A 21,654-nucleotide genomic window follows, 5' to 3' on the forward strand; every position below is an offset into this window, starting at 1 on the left:
AAACTGGTTGTCAACTCTGCATCCTCTGCATACGGCTGTGTGTGCGGTCACATACAGGTGTGTGTATTCGCGTATGTGTGCTTGTCTGCGCTCAGCTTATTGTTTGCAAACATGAACGGACCACAAGGCCACATAGACACGCTTCACAAGCTCCCAGGCTGTCACATGTCATCCGAGCTGGCCAATGAGAGCCTCTCTTCTCCCGGGGGGCCGGGAGTTGTCCTGGCAGCCACAGAAGGGGAAGGTCCCGCAGCACGGCTGTAACCAGGGCTTCCACAGGATGTGCTCCCAGCACATCTGGTTGGGGACGCCGTGCTCGGGGCCCTTGGTCCGGGGCCCCCCGGTCACAGAGCCCTCGGTCAGGGTGCCCTCGGTCAGGTGCCCCCCAGGCAGGGTGGCCCGGTGTACCGCCACAGCCTCGTCCACGCGCTGCAGGACCTCGGCGAATCTGGGCTCGTCGGAGGGGCTGAGGGGGCGGGACTCGGTGGGGTCGTGGAGGAGGTCGTAGACCAGCGGAGGGTCGTGGGAGGTCACGTGATCGCCGTAACAGGAGCAGAACTCCTGGTCGGAGCAGCTGCCCGTGCCCGCCGGGAAGAAGACGGGCGTGACGTAGTGAACCTTGAAGACGGAGTCGCCTGGAGACAAGGACAAATAGCCTTTATGGCTGGAGACCACAGCTCCTCAGGGGATTCACACCAGCAACCTGCTTAGGTTCTTCATTAAATGGCATTTTATTACTTATATGATTTTAATATTTTAATGTTTTTTAATCTGGCGAGGTCAAAGAATGACAGAAATAGTTATTCCTGATAAATAATGAACTTTCTCATCTCCGATTATCACTTCGAATCACTGCGGCATGACCCTTGACCTTAGTCATTCATCCTGGCTCCTTGCAAGCACAGGGCTACGGTGTTAGGCTCTGTCGTGACCACGGCCCCGACCTCAGGGGCCGTGGTCGAGCGGGGCTGAGGCTGGTGCCCTGTGAGTGGGAGGGAGGGACTCACAGCCAGGGGGCTGCCAGCGCACGGCGTGGAGGTAGCTGCCGCAGTAGTGGAACATGAACTGGTGCTCCGAGCGCCGGCTCTGCCCCTCCAGCAGCGGCATGAGGTCATGGCCGTCCAGCGGCCTGAGGGGACACAACACAGCGTGGTGAAGACCCCCGCTCCCCTCATGGTGCCCTGCTCAGCGTGGTGAAGACCCCCGCTCCCCTCATGGTGCCCTGCTCAGAGGCTGAATAATGCTCATCCGTTCATTGCAAACCAGCCGCCATTACCCCTTTGTCCTCAGGTCAGATCCGCTTTTATTGGTCCTTTTATTCGATAAAAACACCTCTACACCATCTTACTTCACCTACTAACCCCACCCTCACTACCAGGTAAAACACCTCTACATCTAACTACACCCACTAACCCCACCCTCTCAACCAGGTGAAACACCTCTACCCCTTACTACACCCACTTACCCCACCCTCTCAACCAGGTGAAACACCTCTACCCCTTACCCCACCCTCTCAACCAGGTGAAACACCTCTACCCCTTACTACACCCACTTAACCCACCCTCTCAACCCGGTGAAACACCTCTACCCCTTACTACACCCACTAACCCCACCCTCTGAACCAGGTGAAACACCTCTACCTCTTACTACACCCACTAACCCGATCCTGTCTGAGGGCCAGTAAAAAGCCTCTTTCCAGAGACGGTAATAAGTGCAATCGGTTCAAATAGGCGGAGGTACAATGGTAGCACAACTAAAGTCTTCATAAAGTTATAAGAAAATAGATGAGAAATGAGGAATCTGGTGAGCGTTGAGCGGTTTAATAAAGAATACAACAGTGATCTAACCCTTTCTCATCCCCCCCCCACCTACCTGTCCGCCTCCGTGTCCTGGGCCAGGTGCCTGAGGGTGGGGTACAGGTCCATGAGGCTGGTGGGCTGGTCAACCACCCGGCCCGCCGGCAGCCTTCCCGGCCAGCGGAAGATACCCGGGACCCGGATCCCCCCCTCCCAACCCCCCATGGCCTTGCCCCCTGCAGGGGCAGAGAGAGGGGGTAAGCTTCCCCCTGCTAGCGTGCTGCGGTGGTGTGCTGATGACAGATGGCTGGTGATGACACCAACAGCCTCCGGTTTACAGTAACACACACACATGTGTACTGTCAGAGGACAAGAGAGCCACTGCAAGGCACATCTGCTCTCAATCCACTCCCACTTATGCATATTTGTTTTATCTCAGCACAATTCATATGTATCACACACACAACAGTAGTTCTGATGTCTGGATGGCTCCTAATATCCTCATACAAAGACAGAACTAGGGGAATCTGCTTTGAGTTATAATGCACCCTAACTCTGGAGCGGGCAAAGTCAGAAACTCAAGTACTCATCCTTTGACGGGCTTTCAAAGGTTATTTGCTGTTAACCGTGTCAATATTTGTGAACATGTTGATTGATACGTCTAGGTTTGTAGGGTCTTTTGTGATTTTTTTTTCTGTATAACTGTTTCAGGGCTCTCTTGCTGAAGAGATTTGCCCCCTGCAGGAGAGCTGAAGCCCAGGGTTAAAGTCAGCTGATCCATCGAAGTTCATTTTATTCTATTCATTAGAAGTATTATTTAAAGGTTGAATTAGTAGTTCAATAACACAAAGAGCAATTGCACAGCAGTCATTTCTTTTTTTATAATTTATTTTCTTTTTTTTCTCAAGATGATTGCAATTTCTATAATTCTTTGTAAATTCTGCTTTAAAGGCCTCAAAATGTCTTAAGATTTTGCCACAAACTAAAATCTAGAACCTCTGTCTCTTCTGCTTTGGTGTTCCCTTCTCAATACAGACAGAAAGCAGAGAAGAGCTTTATTACCCACAAACCTCACCTTACAGACACCGTTCCATTGGGAAGTCTCACCTCTATAAAAACTGTTCCATTCTGAAGCCTCACCTTAATAAAATTGTTCCATTGGGAAGCGCCACCTTTATAAAAACTGTTCCATTGGGAAGCGCAAGCTTTATAAAAACTGTTCCATTCTGAAGCCTCACCTTAATAAAATTGTTCCATTGGGAAGCGCCACCTTTATAAAAACTGTTCCATTGGGATTCCCCACCTTTATAAAAACTGTTCCTTTGGGCAGCCTCACTTTTATAAAAACTGTTCCATTCTGAAACCTCACCTTTATAAATCCCGTTCCAGCCACCCCGTTGCGGGTCCTCTATGTGTCCGCCGTGGTCTGAGGTGAAGTACATCATGGTGTTGTTGGCAAGCCCCAGCGAATCAACCGTCTCCGTCACTTGACCTGCACAGGAGAGGTAACCTGATACATTTAGAGGCCTATATAAATTCCATATTTATCACAAATGTGTCTTGAAACGGGGCCAGAACTTGCATTAGGTGGAATGATTTGTGCATGTTGTAAACAGGAGCTTCTAATATTCGTATCACTTTCTTTCCCTCGGTATCTCCAACTTACGTCAGGAATATGCATCAAATCCCACTAAAATGATGTATGGGAACCTCTGCCATCATCTATATTTGACCTGAGGTTGGCTTGATGGTGTGAGTGTTAAAGCGGCCAGGTTAATGCAGCAGCGCTGTGAGCATCCCTAAATTACTTCACCTGTCCGACCGCCACATAGGATAAGGTTACACTTGTAGTGGGCTATTAGTTTAAACAAGATTGCAGTACATATTATGGCAGACTTCACTGCATCAAATGTGGATGACCCCTCATCTGAGAAACGAGACACACAAACACACACACCTATAATCCAGTCCATTTCCTCAACATTGTCACCATAGACGCCGTGGCGACTTTTACCAGCGAAGGCGGGGCTATTGAAGAGTGGCGTGTGAACGTGAGCCAATGAAAAGAAGAGGAGAAACGGCTGATGGGCATTCCTGCGGAGAGAATTAAAAATCACCTGAGAACTTCATCCTGATTAAACATGTCCATGGCTTATTACTTGAGGAGCCTACATTGCCTAGTACTCTCTTTAGTGATCACACATTTAACATAGAAAATATGAAACTTAGAATAAACTTTAGGTTTGGCTTTACAGTTAACTATTGAAATGATAACGATATAGAGCGCAACATTGACCGCTTTATTAAACAGTTATGGTTCCGGAAGTAAATTTCCCATTTATTTTCTCTATTGACATTTCGTAAAATCGTTATATAAAGAGTTTTAAGCCTGGAAACAAGCAGGGACATAGCCACATGGGGGCCAAGGCCCCCCCCCGGTCAGAGGTTGGCCCCCAGTATGAAAAAATAAATCATAATAATAATCCTGAATGGAAACGGTCTAAAATGAAATATATGCACTATTAGTTTGATCTAACTTTGACCTATTATGCTTATTCAAAGTGTTATATTTTGACGTTATGAACAAATATTGTACCCCCCCCCGTTGACAGTCAAGTGCCAACGCAAATATAAGACTGGCCCGAGCTGGCCACCACACTAATAATGTCCTGGCTACGCCCCTGGAACCAAGCCTATCATTCGACAAGGTAGTCGCTTTCATAAAGCATTTGTTTCGGAGCAAAAATAAATGTAGAAAATGGAATAAAAAGCAAAGGTACAAGACTGTACATTATTTTTCTGAACGTGTGAGGGAACTAATCATCCCATAAACCATTGCAAACTTTTTGGAAATGTTAACTTCTGTAACTTGTGGCATCTGCAGGAGCATAAACCATCGTTTCACAATATAACGCCACGTGGTACGTATACTTTGGAAGGTTACGACATTATGGCTTTTAATCAAAATCACTATGGAGAAAATTAATGGGGTTTTTCCTTTTTGGAACCACACTGTTGCTCTCTATTGACTAGTCCTACAGATACTAATACCTGGATCTTTACCTTGATATGAAGTGTTGGGCCTCGTTCAGCATTCTCTCAGCCAGGGTCTCCATCACCAGCGGCTGCTCCACCACCTCCTGGTTCCTCATGACGATGCAGTTCCAGGTCTGCAGGAAGCCGAAGGGGACGTACCACACAGCCGCCACCCCAGCGGTGAGGCAGGTCAGCGTGACCAGGATACTGACGCTGACACTCAGGAGGCCGAGCGCACGAAGACACACCTGAACCAGGAATCCAAACCCTCATAAGAAACACAGCCCAACAGACTACACACCACCTGCGACACAAGGAGACACACTCGTCCCAACAGGGGTGAACAGACGAGATAAGCTGCAGTAATGCCAAAGACATTTGGAAAGGATTAACATTTTCAAAACAGATTTGGTTGAGTTTTTTTTTTTTTTTCCATTGTCTTTAAAATAGTATGTCTTTTCCATCGCTAAAGACTTATGTCAGTGGTCCCGCTGGGTTGTGCCCCGTCTGTCCAACCTGGGGAGCAGGGGAAGCTGTGCAGGTCCCAGAGTTTATCCAAAGCCCTGATTCCATCATGGGGTGCAGCCTTGAGACCCTTCTGATCACATGACCTCAGGTTGTGTTCCATGGATCGGTCTGACCACATGACCTCAGGTTGTGTTCCATGGATCGGTCTGATCACATGACCTCAGGTTGTGTTCCATGGATCGGTCTGATCACATGACCTCAGGTTGTGTTCCATGGATCCGTCTGATTACATGACCTCATGTTGTGTTTCGCTCCACGGATCAGTCTGATAACATGACCTCACGTTGTGTTTCGCTCCACGGATCAGTCTGATAACATGACCTCACGTTGTGTTTCGGTCCACGGATCAGTCTGATCACATGACCTCACGTTGTGTTTCACTAAACAGATCGGTATGATCACATGACCTCACGTTGAATCTCACTACACAGATCGTTCTGATCACATGAACTTACGTTGCTTTTCGCTCCATGGATCAGTCTGGACTCTAGCCTCCCACGTCCATTTCAACCTTGACCCTACTTTACCATGCTTCCACTTATTTTTTGCCTGGATTAGTTGGCACTCATGCAGACACATTTATCTAAAATTGTACAGTATTGAGCTAGGCACTTCAGCCCGTCGGCAGCTGTATGTAAGCCTGAGGGGGATTAGAGCCAATCAATGCACGCCCTCTGAAAGGGCTGTTTCCGCCGCTGACAGGCTCAGATTGTTACAGGTTGAGTGGCTGCAGGAGGAGAACAGCGGAAATGTGGATTTAGTGGCATGCTTAGGCAGAACGTTGTTGTAGGGAAACACAAGGTTATGAACATATAAGAAACAAAAAAAATGGATATTCCAATTTAGTGTCTCAAACAGGCAAGCAGTGGAACCCGCACCAACAATCCTGTTCAGAACAGAGACCATTCCTCTGACCGGAGAGGGTGAGATGGATGGCCGCGTGGACATCGGCTCTTCAGACCTTGATGTGACATTCCCTTATCCCAGGTCGAGTGCCCCAAGGAGGGTCAGCACACACAGCATTTAGAGAAGCAAGTTAAGGCTGCAACATCGGATGTTTTACTTAAATAGAAAAATACAACGTTTTAATTGTCATAATTATATTGATACACATTATGAATTGTTGCAGTTATTATTCATTCTTATTAACAATAATAAATTATTGTGTGTGTGTGTGTGTGTAGGTGTGTGTCTGTGTGTGTGCGTCTGTGTAGGTGTGTGTGTGTGTGTGTGTGTGTATGTGTGTGTGTGCGCACTGTACGTTGTTTTTCCGCCAGCCTCAAGAAACCAACAGCTGCTCTCCAGGGAGTCTTCCCCATCAAACCCACACAGCGTTCTCTGTCTTAGCCCCAACCACCAGCCCACCTCTCTGCCCCAACCACCAGCCCACCTCTCTGCTCCACCACCAGCCTCCCTCTCAGCTCCACCACCAGCCTCCCTCTCTGCCCCAACCACCAGCCCACCTCTCTGCCCCAACCACCAGCCCACCTCTCTGCTCCACCACCAGCCTCCCTCTCTGCCCCAACCACCAGCCCACCTCTCTGCTCCACCACCAGCCTCCCTCTCTGCCCCAACCACCAGCCCACCTCTCTGTTCCACCACCAGCATCCCTCTCTGCTCCACCACCAGCCCACCTCTCTGCTCCACCACCAGCCTCCTTCTCAGCTCCAGCAGCCTCCCTCTCAGCTCCACCACCAGCAGCCTCCCTCTCCGCTCCACAACCAGCCTCCCTCTCAGCTCCTCCACCAGCAGCCCCGCTCTCAGCTCCACCAGCAGCCCAGCTCTCTGCTCCACCACCAACCCCGCCACCGGGAGGCGGAGCTCATCGCTATGACTGGATATCATAGCGAGGGCCAGAGCAGGCTGATACTCCGTGCCATCACCGTGCCAACCAAGCGCTGCAGGATGCAAAGCCGCTGGGACACTTTAGTCACACAAACACAGGCCCATGTCCCGCCTCTCACCTCTCACTCAGTGTGCCCCGGCATCGCCCTGCCCTGGGTTGGAATGGTACATCATCATTTAGCTTTTCCTTTTATAGCACAAAAACTAAAGGGTAAGCTGATTCCTCTTTTTGCTAATAAACAAGGTAATAGAAATAGAAACCAACTTTTTTGCCACCTTTGACTTAACACTATCCCCTTCTCCTCCCACACACAGGGCAGGGAACCAGCTTGACCTGATATTCACAAGGTCCTGTGGCACCTTTGCTCTCTCTGTTGCCCCACTCCCCGTGTCTGACCATCACTTTGTTGCTTTTTCTCTCCCCTTAAAGTCCTCTCCCCCCCTCCTTTCTAGTCCCCACATTGTCACCACCCGCCGCAACCTCAAAACTCTCTCTCCCTCTACGTTTGCCTCAACTGTTCTGTCTTCACTACCTTCTATTGAACAATTCTCTCAACTATCCACAGAGGATTCCTCTGACACCCTGTTATCCTCCCTCTCCTCCTCTTTGGACTCCCTCTGTCCCTTCCACTCCAGACCGGCACGATCTTCACCCCCCCCTCCTTGGCTGTCTGAATCTCTGCGGACCCATAGAGCAGAGTTGCGGGATGCTGAGAGGAAATGGAAGAAACCAGACTGTCCTAATGATCTATCTCACTATCTCCTTCTTCTCTCAGGTTTCACCTCCACTGTGTCAACAGCCAAATCTGCCTTCTACCGGACCAAAATTAACTCCTCCGCCTCAAACTCCAGGAAACTGTTTTCCTTGTTCTCTTCCCTCCTCAACCCTCCCTCCCCTCCTCCTCCTTCCTGCCTCACTGCTGATGACTTTGTTACCTACTTTACCCAGAAAGTAAAGGACATTAGCTCCTCTTTTATCACTGCCACCATCCTCCCTCCCCCGACCCCCACCTCTGTCTTTACCCAATTCATCCCTCTCACCTCAGACGAGGTCAACAGAATTATAACATCTAACCATGCCACCACCTGCCCCCTTGACACTATCCCTTCCTCCCTCCTCCAGGCTGTGTCAAATGACATCCTGCCATTTCTAACCGCACTTATTAACTCCTTCCTCACTTCTGGCATTGTTCCAACGTCTTTCAAGACTGCCAGAATAAAGCCTCTCCTCAAAAATCCAACGCTTGATACCACTGACATCCAGAATTACAGACCGGTATCTCTTCTTTCATTCCTCTCTAAAACATTGGAACGTGCCGTCGCTAACCAACTGTCCTCCTATCTCTCATCTAGCAACCTGCTTGACCCTCACCAGTCAGGCTTCAAAAAAGCACACTCCACTGAGATGGCTCTCCTCGCGGTGACTGAGTCCCTCCGGGCGGCCAGAGCCTCGTCCCTCTCATCGGTTCTCATTCTCCTTGACTTGTCTGCAGCATTTGACACTGTGAACCACCAGATCCTCCTCGCCACTCTCGCCGAGCTTGGCATAGCTGAATCTGCCCTTCCCTGGTTCACGTCCTACCTGATGAATCGCACTTATCAGGTAACATAGAATGGCTCCTTGTCCAAACCTTGCACGCTTGATACAGGTGTCCCTCAAGGCTCGGTGCTGGGGCCTCTTCTGTTCTCCCTCTACACCAGATCTCTGGGCTCTGTAATTACATCCCACGGCTTTTCCTACCACTGCTATGCTGACGACACTCAGCTATTTCTCTCCTTTCCCTCATCTGACAAAGCCCTGATTGCAACACGCATATCTGAATGTCTGGCAGAAGTCAGCACCTGGACAACTGCCCATCACCTGAGGCTTAACCTCAACAAGACTGAGCTCCTCCTAATACCAGGGAAAGATTGCCCACACATGGACTTACTGGTCACTGTTGAGAACATCACTGTATCTCCTTCTCCAACTGCCAAAAACCTTGGTGTAGTGTTGGACAATCAGTTGTGCTGCACCGCAAACATCACTGCGGTGGCCCGGTCCTGCAGATTTGCACTTTACAACATCCGCAGGATCCGGCCCTTCCTCACAAGGGAAGCAGCTAGTCCAATGACTGGTCATCTCCCGCCTCGACTACTGCAACTCGCTCCTGGCTGGACTCCCTGCCTCTGCGATTAAACCCTTGCAGCGCATCCAGAATGCGGCAGCGCGCCTCGTGTTCAACCTACCAAAGTTCTCACATGTAACCCCCCTCTTCCGAGACCTCCACTGGCTCCCTGTAATAGCTAGCATCAGATTCAAGATGATGGTACTGGCATACAAGGCAGTCGATGGAACTGCCCCTGCCTACCTCCAAGCATTAGTAAAGCCACACACCCCAGCTCGATCCCTCCGCTCAACTACCTCAGCTGGACGTCTGGTACCGCCATCGCTAAGAGCAAGCAAAGGTCGATCAGCAAAGTCACAACTTTTCTCTGTTTTGGGACCTCAGTGGTGGAACGAGCTCCCTACCGATGTCAGGACCGCAGAGTCGCTCACCAGCTTCCGCAAAAGACTCAAAACTCACCTGTTCAGAGTTCATCTCGACTCTGCATAGAAACCAATGCACAGCCACCATTGAATGTTGTACGTCCTGGCACTTGTACATTGCACTTATTCAAGGTACTTAATTGTGTAGCATCTACAGTAGCTGCTATCGCTGCTTTACACGGGGAATGGGTTAGCCTAGCGATTGTAATACTTGCACTTGGTTCTATGAACGTCTTTACTGTACCGACAGATATATATTTTTTCACTTCTTATGACAAATGTACTTATTGTAACAAATGCACTTATTGTAAGTCACTTTGGATAAAAGCATCTGCTAAAGGCCCTAAATGTAAATGTAAATGTAAATGTAGAAATGGAGATAGGAAAGCAAACAGAAAGATATATATTTTTGTCATTCCATTTGACGACTTAGCTGCTGGTGCACTACAACCATCACTCTATGACTAGGCATAGTGTTCTCTTACAGCCTCTTCAAGATGTGTGAAAGTAGCTTCTTTTCATGGTTTGGCGCAACTACGAAATCCATCCTCCTAGTTAGACTACAGCATTAGCATAAGCAGCGATACATTTACATTTACATTCAGAAGCTTTTATCCAAAGCGACTTACAATAAGTAGCAAGTATAATAAGTATAATTTGTCAGAAGAAAGAGAAACAATATATCGCTGTCAGTACAGTAAGGATGTTCATAGAACCAAGTGCCAAGCACAATGATCTCTAGGTTAACCCATTCCCCATACACAACAAAGATGACTAGGATAAGATGCTACACAATGCTAAGTACTATTTTTAAGTGCTTCCCTCATCCACAAAGAACACTTCTCCTATGTTCATGGTACGCGTCATTGGCATTGTTACTCAAGTCCCCTTAATGTATTACCCTGACACCCACCACACACACACACACGTACCAGCGTGAGCAGAGCGAGCCCCAGCAGCTGGGATAGGCTTCTGAGGACCTGCTCCACGTCGGCCAGCACGTTGACGGGCTGCCCGGGAACACAGTTGTTGAACAGGGTGAAGGGAAGGCCGTAGAAGTAGTGGAAGCCATGCTGATTGGGGTGGTGGCAGTGGTCTCCCCTGCTCACGCAGTTCACACCCAGGTGCCATTTACCTGGAGAGAGTGAGTGAGTGAGTGAGTGAGTGAAAGAGTGAGTGAGAGAGAGAGAGAAAGAGAGTGAGCGTAGAGCCCTGACTCTATGTTTCATGACATGCACAGTATTATGTGCTGACAACATATTTAGGTAATGAGGTGTAATGAGGGTCTTGTTACCCACGAGGCCGGTGGTGTACCCCTGCTTCTGGAGCCGCTTCGCAAAGGTGGTCTCTGTGGGGGGCAATCCCCCTGACCCAGCCAGAAACAGCAGCACTGGCACACGACCACTACTGGCCAGCCCTGGGACACACACACACACACACACACACACACACACACACACACACACACACACACAAGCATGAGCATATGACACAAACCCACATGACGCATAACAAACACAACATAGCATCAATATAGAAACATGCTTGAATGCAGAAGGATTAACTTTTTACCCCGCTTTTTACCCCGCTTCCTTCCTCAAGTTATAGATTTGTTTATAAAATAGCTATTCTTATCCATAAGACCTACTCACTCAATCACCTCATGTGGTCTTAAGGTATAATTGTATTGTATTGCATTGTGTTTTATACAGTTGGGTCCATTTTCATCTAGTCAGTGTGGCAGACAGTGAATGTGTGTTAACACTGAGCTGCCTAATGTGCCCTGTTGATCAGGTCAAACATTTCTGCAATTGTCCAACCATTTTTATCCATTCATCCATTATCTCCAACCCACGCTACCCACGCACAAATATGGTTTTAGTCAAATCGTATACATAGAACCCATTTCAATCAAAAGGATAATACGATTATCTGATTGATTGATGTTGCGTTAGACAGATAAAGATATTGATATGCATTTAGCAATTTGGACTCCTAATAGACACTTTCACATAGGCACCAATCGTTGGGCTGGGTGATATGGAACGATTTATGCACGTTTATGAATTCAAAATACCATTTTAACAGTCTGACAGTCAATACCATCAGACTGTTAACATATCAAATGAAAATGTCTATCCGTCAAAAAGTTGGCCTGCGCACATCTGCCTGATGTTATTCCAACGAGCGCCCGTTCGGCCAGTTGGGAACAGATGGTCTGACTCGTACCGGACACATAGACCGGTACCAGACAGACGGCCAAACACAACCGTTTATCTAATATGAGGCAGGGTAATCCAGAGGAGCGCCGTGGAGGATGGAATTGGCTCCTGCTGACCTAGAACGGTCTGTCGATCCCGTTATCGAGACAGTATTGAACAAAGTGGACGGTATATTTTCACTAAAAGAAGAAAAATTCTCATCCTCATCTTCAAACCCGCTTATCTGGGGTTGGGTCGCGGGGCAGCAGCTCTAGCAGGGGGCCCCAGACTTCCCTTTCCCGGGCCACATTGACCAGCTCTGACGGGGGGAGGCCAGTGTTGAGACATAATCTCTCCACCTAGTCCTGGGTCTTCCCCGAGGTCTCCTCCCCACTGAACGTGCTTGGAGCACCTCCCTAGGGAGGCGCCCAGTGGGCATCTTTACCAGATGAACCACCACAACTGACTCCTTTCTAAGCAGAGGAGCAGCGGCTCTACTCCAAGTTCCTCCCAGAGAGAAGAACAAACGACTGCAACTAAAGCGTTGTATGATTGTCGAATGGCGTCCAGAGGCATTGTGTCTGCCCCGTTGGGGACACTGACTCCCCTTGGAAATTGGAAAATGAAGGGAGAGGTCCCAGACTTATTGCAGTTGGCATTGGTCTGGCGATGCCAGGCTAGTCCTTATCCACTCCCTCGAGGAGACATTACATATATAGTAGAGGGCAAAAACAGACAACATATAAAGGCCATTGGACATTACTCAACAACAATTACTGCTGATATTCATAACTGCATGACCCCCACTGGGATATTGCTTTTCATCAACAGTTCTTCTCCAAGTGACATTTATTCATTCACAGTAATAAGCGACCAAAGGATTAATCAATAATTAATTTCCCCCCGCCCACATTTACTTTTCCCAGACAACTCTCTCACTATTTTGTTTAATTCTACATACAGAATATACAGAAACACCAGCACAGTTGAGTGATACATGTTTAGTGAACCTCTTCAATCAAATTACCTGGTGTGCGTTTCCCAAAACAGTCAGGAAGTTAGCACTTTGCTGACTTATTACTAAGCCAAGTTGTACTATACAGCAGCCGAAGTACGAGTGTTTTCCCAAAATTCTCAAGCTAACATAGCAAAACGTAGCTGACCTCTTTGTTAATTAGCTGCGTACTTATCAGCTAATACAGAGTGAACAGATGTTTTCTGAAGGCGGAGTTCGGAGTTGCTCTGAGGCATTTAATCATTCAAAAGGTGGAAGCCTTACAAACTTTGATATTTAGACTAAATGCTTGTTATACAGTTGTGGTTAATATTCGCCAACTTGATTGTGTCTAACAACTTTTTAATGACACTGGCAAATTCATCAGCATAGGCACTATCTATGCAATACAATATAGGTACTGCAAACGGTTGGTACGTTTATGGAAAAAAGATAATTCAAACAATGCATTTAGTGAGAAATGTCATTTATCTACACTATTCTCTGGGATATGGATAAGGAAAAAAAATACTTTTCTCCCCAACTCTTTGAAAGAGTCAAATGGCTGAGTGGTTAGAGCACTTGCCTTGAGAGTAACAGGTTTGTTTGTTTTTTGCCACCAGTTCAAGCCATGCAAGATTCGTCTTGTTTCCTCAGTTCTAATGATAGATTTTTGATGTTTGAAGTCTGTCGAGCTCTTAACAGTACCTAGGCTGTATATTTCCCTGCTACAATATTTTGATAGCATTTTGACAACGGGACAGCCTATTCTGTTGTTGCTGCAGTGGATGCATGTCTCTTGATACAGATATTATTTTTTATTTAAAAATTGTAGGCTTATCACTGAATTCAATTCTCTAAAACCTGCTACCCGGAATCTTATCACATATGTAAAAGTAACAGGGTTTTTAAAAGGGACATATTATGAAAACAACACTTTTCCTGGGATTTGGGGTTTTGTTTTGGGTCTCTGGTGCTCCCACACGCATACAAACTTTGAATAAAGTCTTTAAATGTTTTTTTGAGTGAGATATGCATTTCTGAAAGTACCCCGCCTACAGTTACCAAACGACCGAGTCAGTTTCGGCGCCCCCTCCTACGTAGGAAGGGGGCACATTTGAATATTACCTCCCACTTCCCCAACCCCCTCCAATCAGAGCATAGCTAAGAATTTGCGGGCTTGGCGGCAGCCCGGCAGCTCAGCTCCGGGAGTACAATCCCTTTCTCCGCCGGAGCTGCCAGACTGCCACCGAGCTCCCCTCCCCGGAGCTGCCGGACTTCCGCCGAAGCTTCGGCGGCAGTCCGGAGGAGGAGAAAGGGATTGTACTCCCGGAGCTGAGCTGCCGGGCTACCGCCAAGCTCCCCCCAGAGTACGGAGTACACCCGAGCTCCGGCGGGTGTACCCCGGGATCTGAAATTCCACAGAAGCTTTGACGGCAGCTCCGGCGAGGGGAGCTCGGCGGCAGTGCGGCAGCTCAGCTCCTGGAGTACAATCCCTTTCTCCTCCATGTCGTTCAATATGGACTACAGAGAGTCAAGGCCAAAGTTCGTTTCCCCCAATTCTTCTCAACCACGGCCGAGACATCCCCCACTACAAGTCTTTACTTGTTGTGGAAGTACCAGAGACGTCAGACGCAGTCTTTATGATTCATAATATCATCCGAGGCGCACATAGCTTTTGGCCGTGATATTAGATATAATATTATATAAATACCATACATATTATATAATATTTTTATTATTATTATTATTATTATTATTATTATAATATTATATATATATAATATATATTATATTATATTATATAGAGCTCCAGGAGTCCGCAAACGGCAACAATCACTTCTCCTCCATGCTGTAGTTCACTCTGACAGCTCATTGGTCAATGGGCAGCAGCTCATTTGCATTAAAGCTACAGACACCAGAAACAGCGCATTCTGAAGGTCCTGAAACAGACACTATGTTTACTTGTTGGGAAAACACCATAATATATCTCCTTAAAAGAAAATATTTGTGACCTATTAAATGTCCAGTGATGTTCCACAACCTAACATTTGGTGGCGGTACTGCACTAACTCGGCATGCTAATTGCTCAAAAAAGACAAAGAAGACTGAAATCGGTCATGTGACCATGAATATCCAGGAAGTTTGTGTGTTATATGGACCTAACAGCTCTAGAGCCGTTTAATATAATATGCCTTTTCACTTTGTGAGTAATAAGGGCTAAGCCAGACTATGTTGTTGGGAAACAGTCAGGAAGCATTAACTTACCAAGTACTATGGAGTTTAATAACTTTAGAGCTTCCAATGTAGGTGGAATGGTTTTGGGAAACACTTTCCTATTAACTTTTGAGTCCCTAAGAGGTAGGTTGCTAAGGAAGTTAGCAACTATGCTTTGGGGAAGCAAACCCCTGATCAGAACGTACTGTTGATACATTCATATAACTTTACATGTTCACCACTTTTACATAGACGTAAATGCTTCGCCTGGAGCTGCTTGTTCACTTTAGTACTAGATGACATGTAAGAATACGTTTTACATCCCAGCCACAGGGTGCCACACTGCCTTCTACAGAGGTTTGGTTTTCTAACCAATTTAAAAACTGCGGCAAATCCAACTTTAGGATCACCTCGGGATAAACGCCATCATTGCAAATCAAATGTTATAGTACACCACATTATAAGTTTCAACCACATGCCCAGACATTTTCCCTTTCTATGTTTCACACATCATACGTTGATCATTTGAAGGGCCTATTTTTTCATCCAGATTTATTTACGGTGAAAAACAGTCGACTATAAAACAGTTCATCACGAAAGGTTAATATCTTGATTCCAAGACAACACGATACAATTCAATGACGAAATAATATACCATAATTCATTATTGCAAAAGATATTGCAACTGAATGTGGTTCTGCTCCTTTATGTACCAGGTCCCTGGCAATAGACTAGGGAAGTCTATAAGTGAAGACACTAGGGAAGATATCACACACGGTCCATAATCCATGTGCGGTGTCTTCACCAGTAGCTGCCCTGGTAGATGAGAGGGGCAGACCCAGAGTCGTAGTGTTACGAACTGTGTTTCTCCTCCAAAGACTTCTTGTGAAACGGGTCTACTGCTTTATAACACAAGAGAGAACTGCAGCAGTGAGTTTGAGCAGTAGTGGAAAACGGTGAGCGGCGAGTGTGAAACTGGGTGCAGCTCTCTCCTCAGGAGGAGCACAAAGGAGTGCCTGTGCTCTACCTGAGCGCAGTGCGTAGCGTCCGGTCAGGAACGCCGCACGGCTCGGGGTGCACAGAGGAGCCGCCGCGATGTGTTGACTCAGCTTCACGCCTTCCAGAGCCAGTCGGTCTATGTTGGGCGTCCTGGAGGAAAGAGAGGTAGAGGGAAAGGGAGAGAGGGTTAGAGTGAGAGGGAGAGAGTAAGAGAGAGTGAGAGGGGGAGGGAAAGACAGAGGGAGTGGGAGAGAGACAAAGAGACCAAGAGGGAGAAAGAGAGACAGAGACAAAGATAGAGAGACAGAGAGTGGAAAAGAGAGACGGAAAGAGGGACAGAGACAGAGAGGGAGATAAGACGGAGTGAAACAGAGAGGGAGAGAGCGGGAGAGAGATAACTAGATAAGTAGATGTGGATACTGAGACGATGAGGCCCTCGACATCACAATTCAAATGAATAATTTTGTTGTTTGTTGTTGGAAAGGGAAAATGATGCAACAAAATAGATTAAACCAAACAGATGTTATTTTTTTAATCGTATTGCCTACTAAGGCTTTAAAGCACTATCTAAAAAGACAAACAAAGAAAATAGTGAGACAATACAAATATTGGACTAGCTTTTTTAAGTAAGTTTGCGTTACTAACTCAAAGATGTTTTGCTTTTTTGAAAGACATACAGTGGGGCAAAAAAGTATTTAGTCAGTCACCAATTGTGCAAGTTCTCCCACTTAAAAAGACGAGAGAGGCCTGTAATTTTCATCATAGGTAAACCTCAGCTACGAGAGACAAAATGAAAAAAAAAAATCCAGAAAATCACATTGTCTGATTTTTTAAGAATTTATTTGCAAATTATGGTGGAAAATAAGTATTTGGTCACCTACAAACCAGCAAGATTTCTGGCTGTCACAGACCTGTAACTTCTTCTTTAAGAGGCTCCTCTGTCCTCCACTTGTGACCTGTATTAATGGCACCTGTTTGAACTCCTTATCAGTATAAAAGACACCTGTCCACAACCTCAAACAGTCACACTCCAAACTCCACTATGACCAAGACCAAAGAGCTGTCAAAGGACACCAGAAACACAATTGTAGACCTGCACCAGGCTGGGAAGTCTGAATCTGCAATAGGTAAGCAGCTTGGTGTGAAGAAATCAACTGTGGGAGCAATTATTAGGAAATGGAATACATACAAGACCACTGATAATCTCCCTCGATCTGGGGCTCCACGCAAGATCTCACCCTGTGGGGTCAAAATGATCACAAGAACGGTGACCAAAAATCCCAGAACCACACGGGGGGACCTAGTGAATGACCTCCAGAGAGCTGGGACCAAAGTAACAAAGGCTACCATCACTAACACACTACGCCGCCAGGGATTCAAATCCTGCAGTGCCAGACGTGTCCCCCTGCTAAAGCCAGTGCATGTCCGGACCCGTTTGAAGTTTGCTAGAGAGCATTTGGATGATCCAGAACAGGATTGGGAGAATGTCATATGGTCAGATGAAACCAAAATAGAACTTTTTGGTAAAAACTCAACTCGTCGTGTTTGGAGGAGAAAGAATGCTGAGTTGCATCCAAAGAACACCATACCTACAGTGAAGCATGGGGATGGAAACATCATACTTTGGGGTTGTTTTTCTGCCAAGGGACCAGGACGTCTGATCCGTATGACGGAAAGAATGAATGGGGCCATGTATCGTGAGATTTTGAGTGAAAACCTCCTTCCATCAGCAAGGGCACTGAAGATGAAACGTGGCTGGGTCTTTCAGCATGACAATGACCCCAAACACACCGCCCGGGCAACGAAGGAGTGGCTTCGTAAGAAGCATTTCAAGGTGCTGGAGTGGCCTAGCCAGTCTCCAGATCTCAACCCCATAGAAAATCTTTGGAGGGAGTTGAAAGTCTGTGTGGCCTAAAAACATCACTGCTCTAGAGGAGATCTGCATGGAGGAATGGGCCAAAATACCAGCAGCAGTGTGTGAAAACCTTGTAAAGACTTACAGAAAACGTTTGACCTCTGTCATTGCCAACAAAGGGCATGTAACAAAGTATTGAGATGACCTTTTGTTATTGACCAAATACTTATTTTCCACCATAATTTGCAAATAAATTCTTTAAAAATCAGACAGTGATTTTCTAGATTTGTTTTTTTCATTTTGTCTCTCATAGCTGAGGTATACCTATGATGAAAATTACAGGCCTCTCTCATCTTTTTAAGTGGGAGAACTTGCACAATTGGAGGCTGACTAAATACTTTTTTGCCCCACTGTATATAATATGTAGATTTATATGTTCCTATCTGGAATTATCCACCATCTTGGGACAAGGGAGAGCCAAGTGACCCGTGTATCACCTTCTAGAGGAGTGGACCCCAACCCACTGCTGCTGATTACATCATAAATCAACTTATCGATGTACAGATCCTTACAGAGAGAACACAACAGGGTCATAATTAGGACATTTTAAGGTCATATTACCTTATAGTGTCGTTACCATAGCAGCCCACATCGCCAATCCCCAAGTCGTCCACCATGATCAAGACGAAGTTGGGCCTTGAGTCCAGTCCTAACCCGGTGACCCCATCAACCCCCAGCATCAGCACCAGCAAAGCCAGAGAGGCCAGCCGGGTGGGCCTGGTGGAGGAAGGTGAACACTAATTCAGCTACAAGTCAAGACTGCCCCCTCTAAAATACCAAAGTCTGGGAGGGGGAAGAGGCATCGATTTTTTGGTGGACCCCATAAAGTAATTAGTAGTAATTCGGACAATGCTGTTGTTATGGAATTTGCTAAATACAGACTAAGGTTGCCTTTTTTGACAGGACAAACACGTACACAAGAAATGCAGCAGTGTTTCTCACTGAACGGAAGTTTCCGAGGTTTTACGGACCTGTGCAGTGTGGTTCCTCCCCATTTGGAAACCGTTCTATCAACCCTCTTGGGTCCTCTCAAAATGAGTATTGGCAACAAAATCTCCCATGATGCATCCTTATGTTCAAAATGTCAAAATGTTTCACTCGTAGCTTACTACACTACCCATGACATGAGCCCCAAGATTCTCGACAAAACACAACATAACAGCTCACGTCCCTCAACGTGGCAGCAGCAGCAGCTTTGCGGCTAGATGAGAGCACCTTAGGAATTGTAGTTTTTGTAGGTTTGGCTTCTAGATAGCCATCTAGATTGATTACACTGAACTTTGGCCTCGTCACATCTTGTGGTTATCTTCTGTGAACACAGGCTTATACACAGAGCTTTAGCAATCATTTGAAATTATGACCTGCTATTCTAACTTTATACACAATGTTAATATTTATATTACACTGCCTTTTCAGTGTGCCACTCAAATGTTTTACCAGCCCCTGCTGGATTTCCCTTTTCATATTGATCTTATCTATATAAAATCAAAAGTGGAAATCTAAATTGTGCATTACACTCACTTTGCAAGGAAGTTATATGCCAGTGTATCATTTCCACATCCAAACAGCCAACATTTATTTTTCGATATATTAAAGACACGGCCATTATTTTTTAAATAATCATTGTACAAGTGCAACTACCCCTTGTACGAATGAGTCAATGTCCTGAGTCGTAAGTCAATGTATGGTAAACATTACCCAAAGGTAAGACAGATGCAACAGAAAACATTGACTTACCTGAGAAGGTACGGCGTCATGTCTCTATTAAAAATGGGAGCGCAAAAGACTTTAAGAGGCGCGCGCAATAAACGGAGCCGTGCACGCGTATTAATACGGCGTGCACGCGGATTATTACTGCGAGCACTTTTACTGCCCTCGTACGTCAGTGTGCCAAATGTCTGAAACCCCCCTTAAATGTGTTCTGCTGGCGCAGAGTCACTCATTCAGTGACTCTGCGCAGAGTCACTCACTCAGTCATTCACTTCACTTCAAATCCAAAGTGGAACTCTAGACTGTGCAGTGTACTCATTTGAGCAGTAACAGCCTTAGGAAAAAATCACATTAATGGGGCGGGCACGTAAAGCAGCACGCATATGACCCCCCCCCCGCACGAGCCGTCTTTGCTCTCGTGCTCAAAGTGTTTTCCATCCCGCGGTGATAATGACTCTTTGCGCGGACGCTTGTCTTCCTGGCACTTATTGGCCAATTATTATATATATATATATATATATATATATATATATATATATATATATATATATATATATATATATATATATATATATATATATATATGTGTGTATATAAGTCAAGTTTATATATTTATTCGACTTCATTAGAAAATCCCTGTGTTATAAGTACACCAAATAACTACAATACATTCGCTACAGCAAGGCAATGCTTTCAATTTGTGTAGTTTTCTTTCAATGATAATGCAAACTATTTAAATTCTGGCACAATTTGAATGTTACTCAGTATTTATTTCCTTTCGTGGTCTGTTACTACAAAACACTATAATCTTCAAGGTTTAGGCTCTGGTTCACTGTGCCTGGTGATCCTGCTTTTATTCATTGCGTGCATGTTAATGTTTTGTGGAACTACAAAACTGACTGAGGTACAACACTGTGCCTTACTCCTCTTCAAATATGTTCTGAGACGGACACTCTTGAGCAGACTCTTGGTTAAATGGGAGCTTGGGTTAGGTTAGGGTTAGGTTTAGTTGAACACCAATGACTTGGACATCATGTAAGTGGTTTCTCGCCTGGAGTTGTATCTCTATCAAGCACTGAAGTCATGTTCATGTACCCAAAGAAATCTTCCGTGCACTTCGAGAGGAGAGTGGACTTCACCTTAACATCCCCTTTAACCTACAGTGGCCATGGCTGGTTCCGGGCCAGAGGATCGCCACCGTGTGAGCAGAAGACATAGCCCAGAGAGCAGGACATTATAGTGATGAGCCATACCACTCATCCCCTCTCCCATCCCATACCAAGTAAAAACCAGGCTGGTATCACCGATACCAATACCCATAACCATACCTTAAGCATATTGTATTTCTTGTATAATATTTACAACTTCCAAAATCATGAGATACTTTTACAACTGCTGCTATTCAAGGGTTGCTCAACACCTTCACTGGAGGAGGGACACCTTTGCACTCTAGAATTTATTTTAGTGTTTTATAATCAGTATATATATAGAGATATTTTGCATGATTACATCATATATATATATATATGCCACGGTGTGGCCTTTTCTTTGCTATCATGATAAGATTACCGTTTGAGATTACGACAACATGTACTTTTCTTATCTTTGTTTATGAGGAATTCTCAGGGACAAGGAAAACACATTGAGAAATATGGACAAACATCTCTACACAGTGCACAGTTTAGCACCTTTACAAAAGGTTGTAACTAAAGAGGTCCTTTTAACTAAACATTCCACTTTCACTTTTTTTTGTTTAGAAACATTATTTACCAGACTCCCTTGAAAGTTATTTACTCTACTTTTTAAGAAAACATTCCTCAGATTTGTTTGTGAAAGAAATAATGTTAAAGATGTTCCCATTTAACCTGAGCCTTTTCTGAAAG

The 21,654-nt window shown here is 45.8% G+C and overlaps 2 protein-coding genes across 2 annotated transcripts in view; both read right to left on the reverse strand.

Annotated features, from left to right (window-relative positions):
• The window catches only part of dnajb2 (DnaJ heat shock protein family (Hsp40) member B2), a 266,812-nt gene that overhangs the window by 38,013 nt on the left and 207,145 nt on the right, over nucleotides 1-21,654 (reverse strand). The gene's annotated exons all lie outside the window — the stretch shown is intronic.
• Nucleotides 13-20,987, reverse strand: LOC307073819 (arylsulfatase D-like; the record flags this gene model as incomplete). The annotated part of the gene is given in 13 exon segments (XM_079733781.1): nucleotides 13-635; nucleotides 1,008-1,129; nucleotides 1,873-2,032; nucleotides 3,166-3,288; nucleotides 3,754-3,890; nucleotides 4,860-5,080; nucleotides 10,668-10,870; nucleotides 11,030-11,152; nucleotides 16,175-16,296; nucleotides 18,623-18,778; nucleotides 19,799-19,821; nucleotides 19,824-19,915; nucleotides 20,933-20,987. Coding segments are annotated over 13 exon segments (2,004 nt in total). The 3' UTR covers nucleotides 13-168.

Source organism: Pollachius pollachius, assembly GCF_949987615.1.
Source record: "Pollachius pollachius genome assembly, chromosome: 3".
Classification (NCBI taxonomy): domain Eukaryota; kingdom Metazoa; phylum Chordata; class Actinopteri; order Gadiformes; family Gadidae; genus Pollachius; species Pollachius pollachius.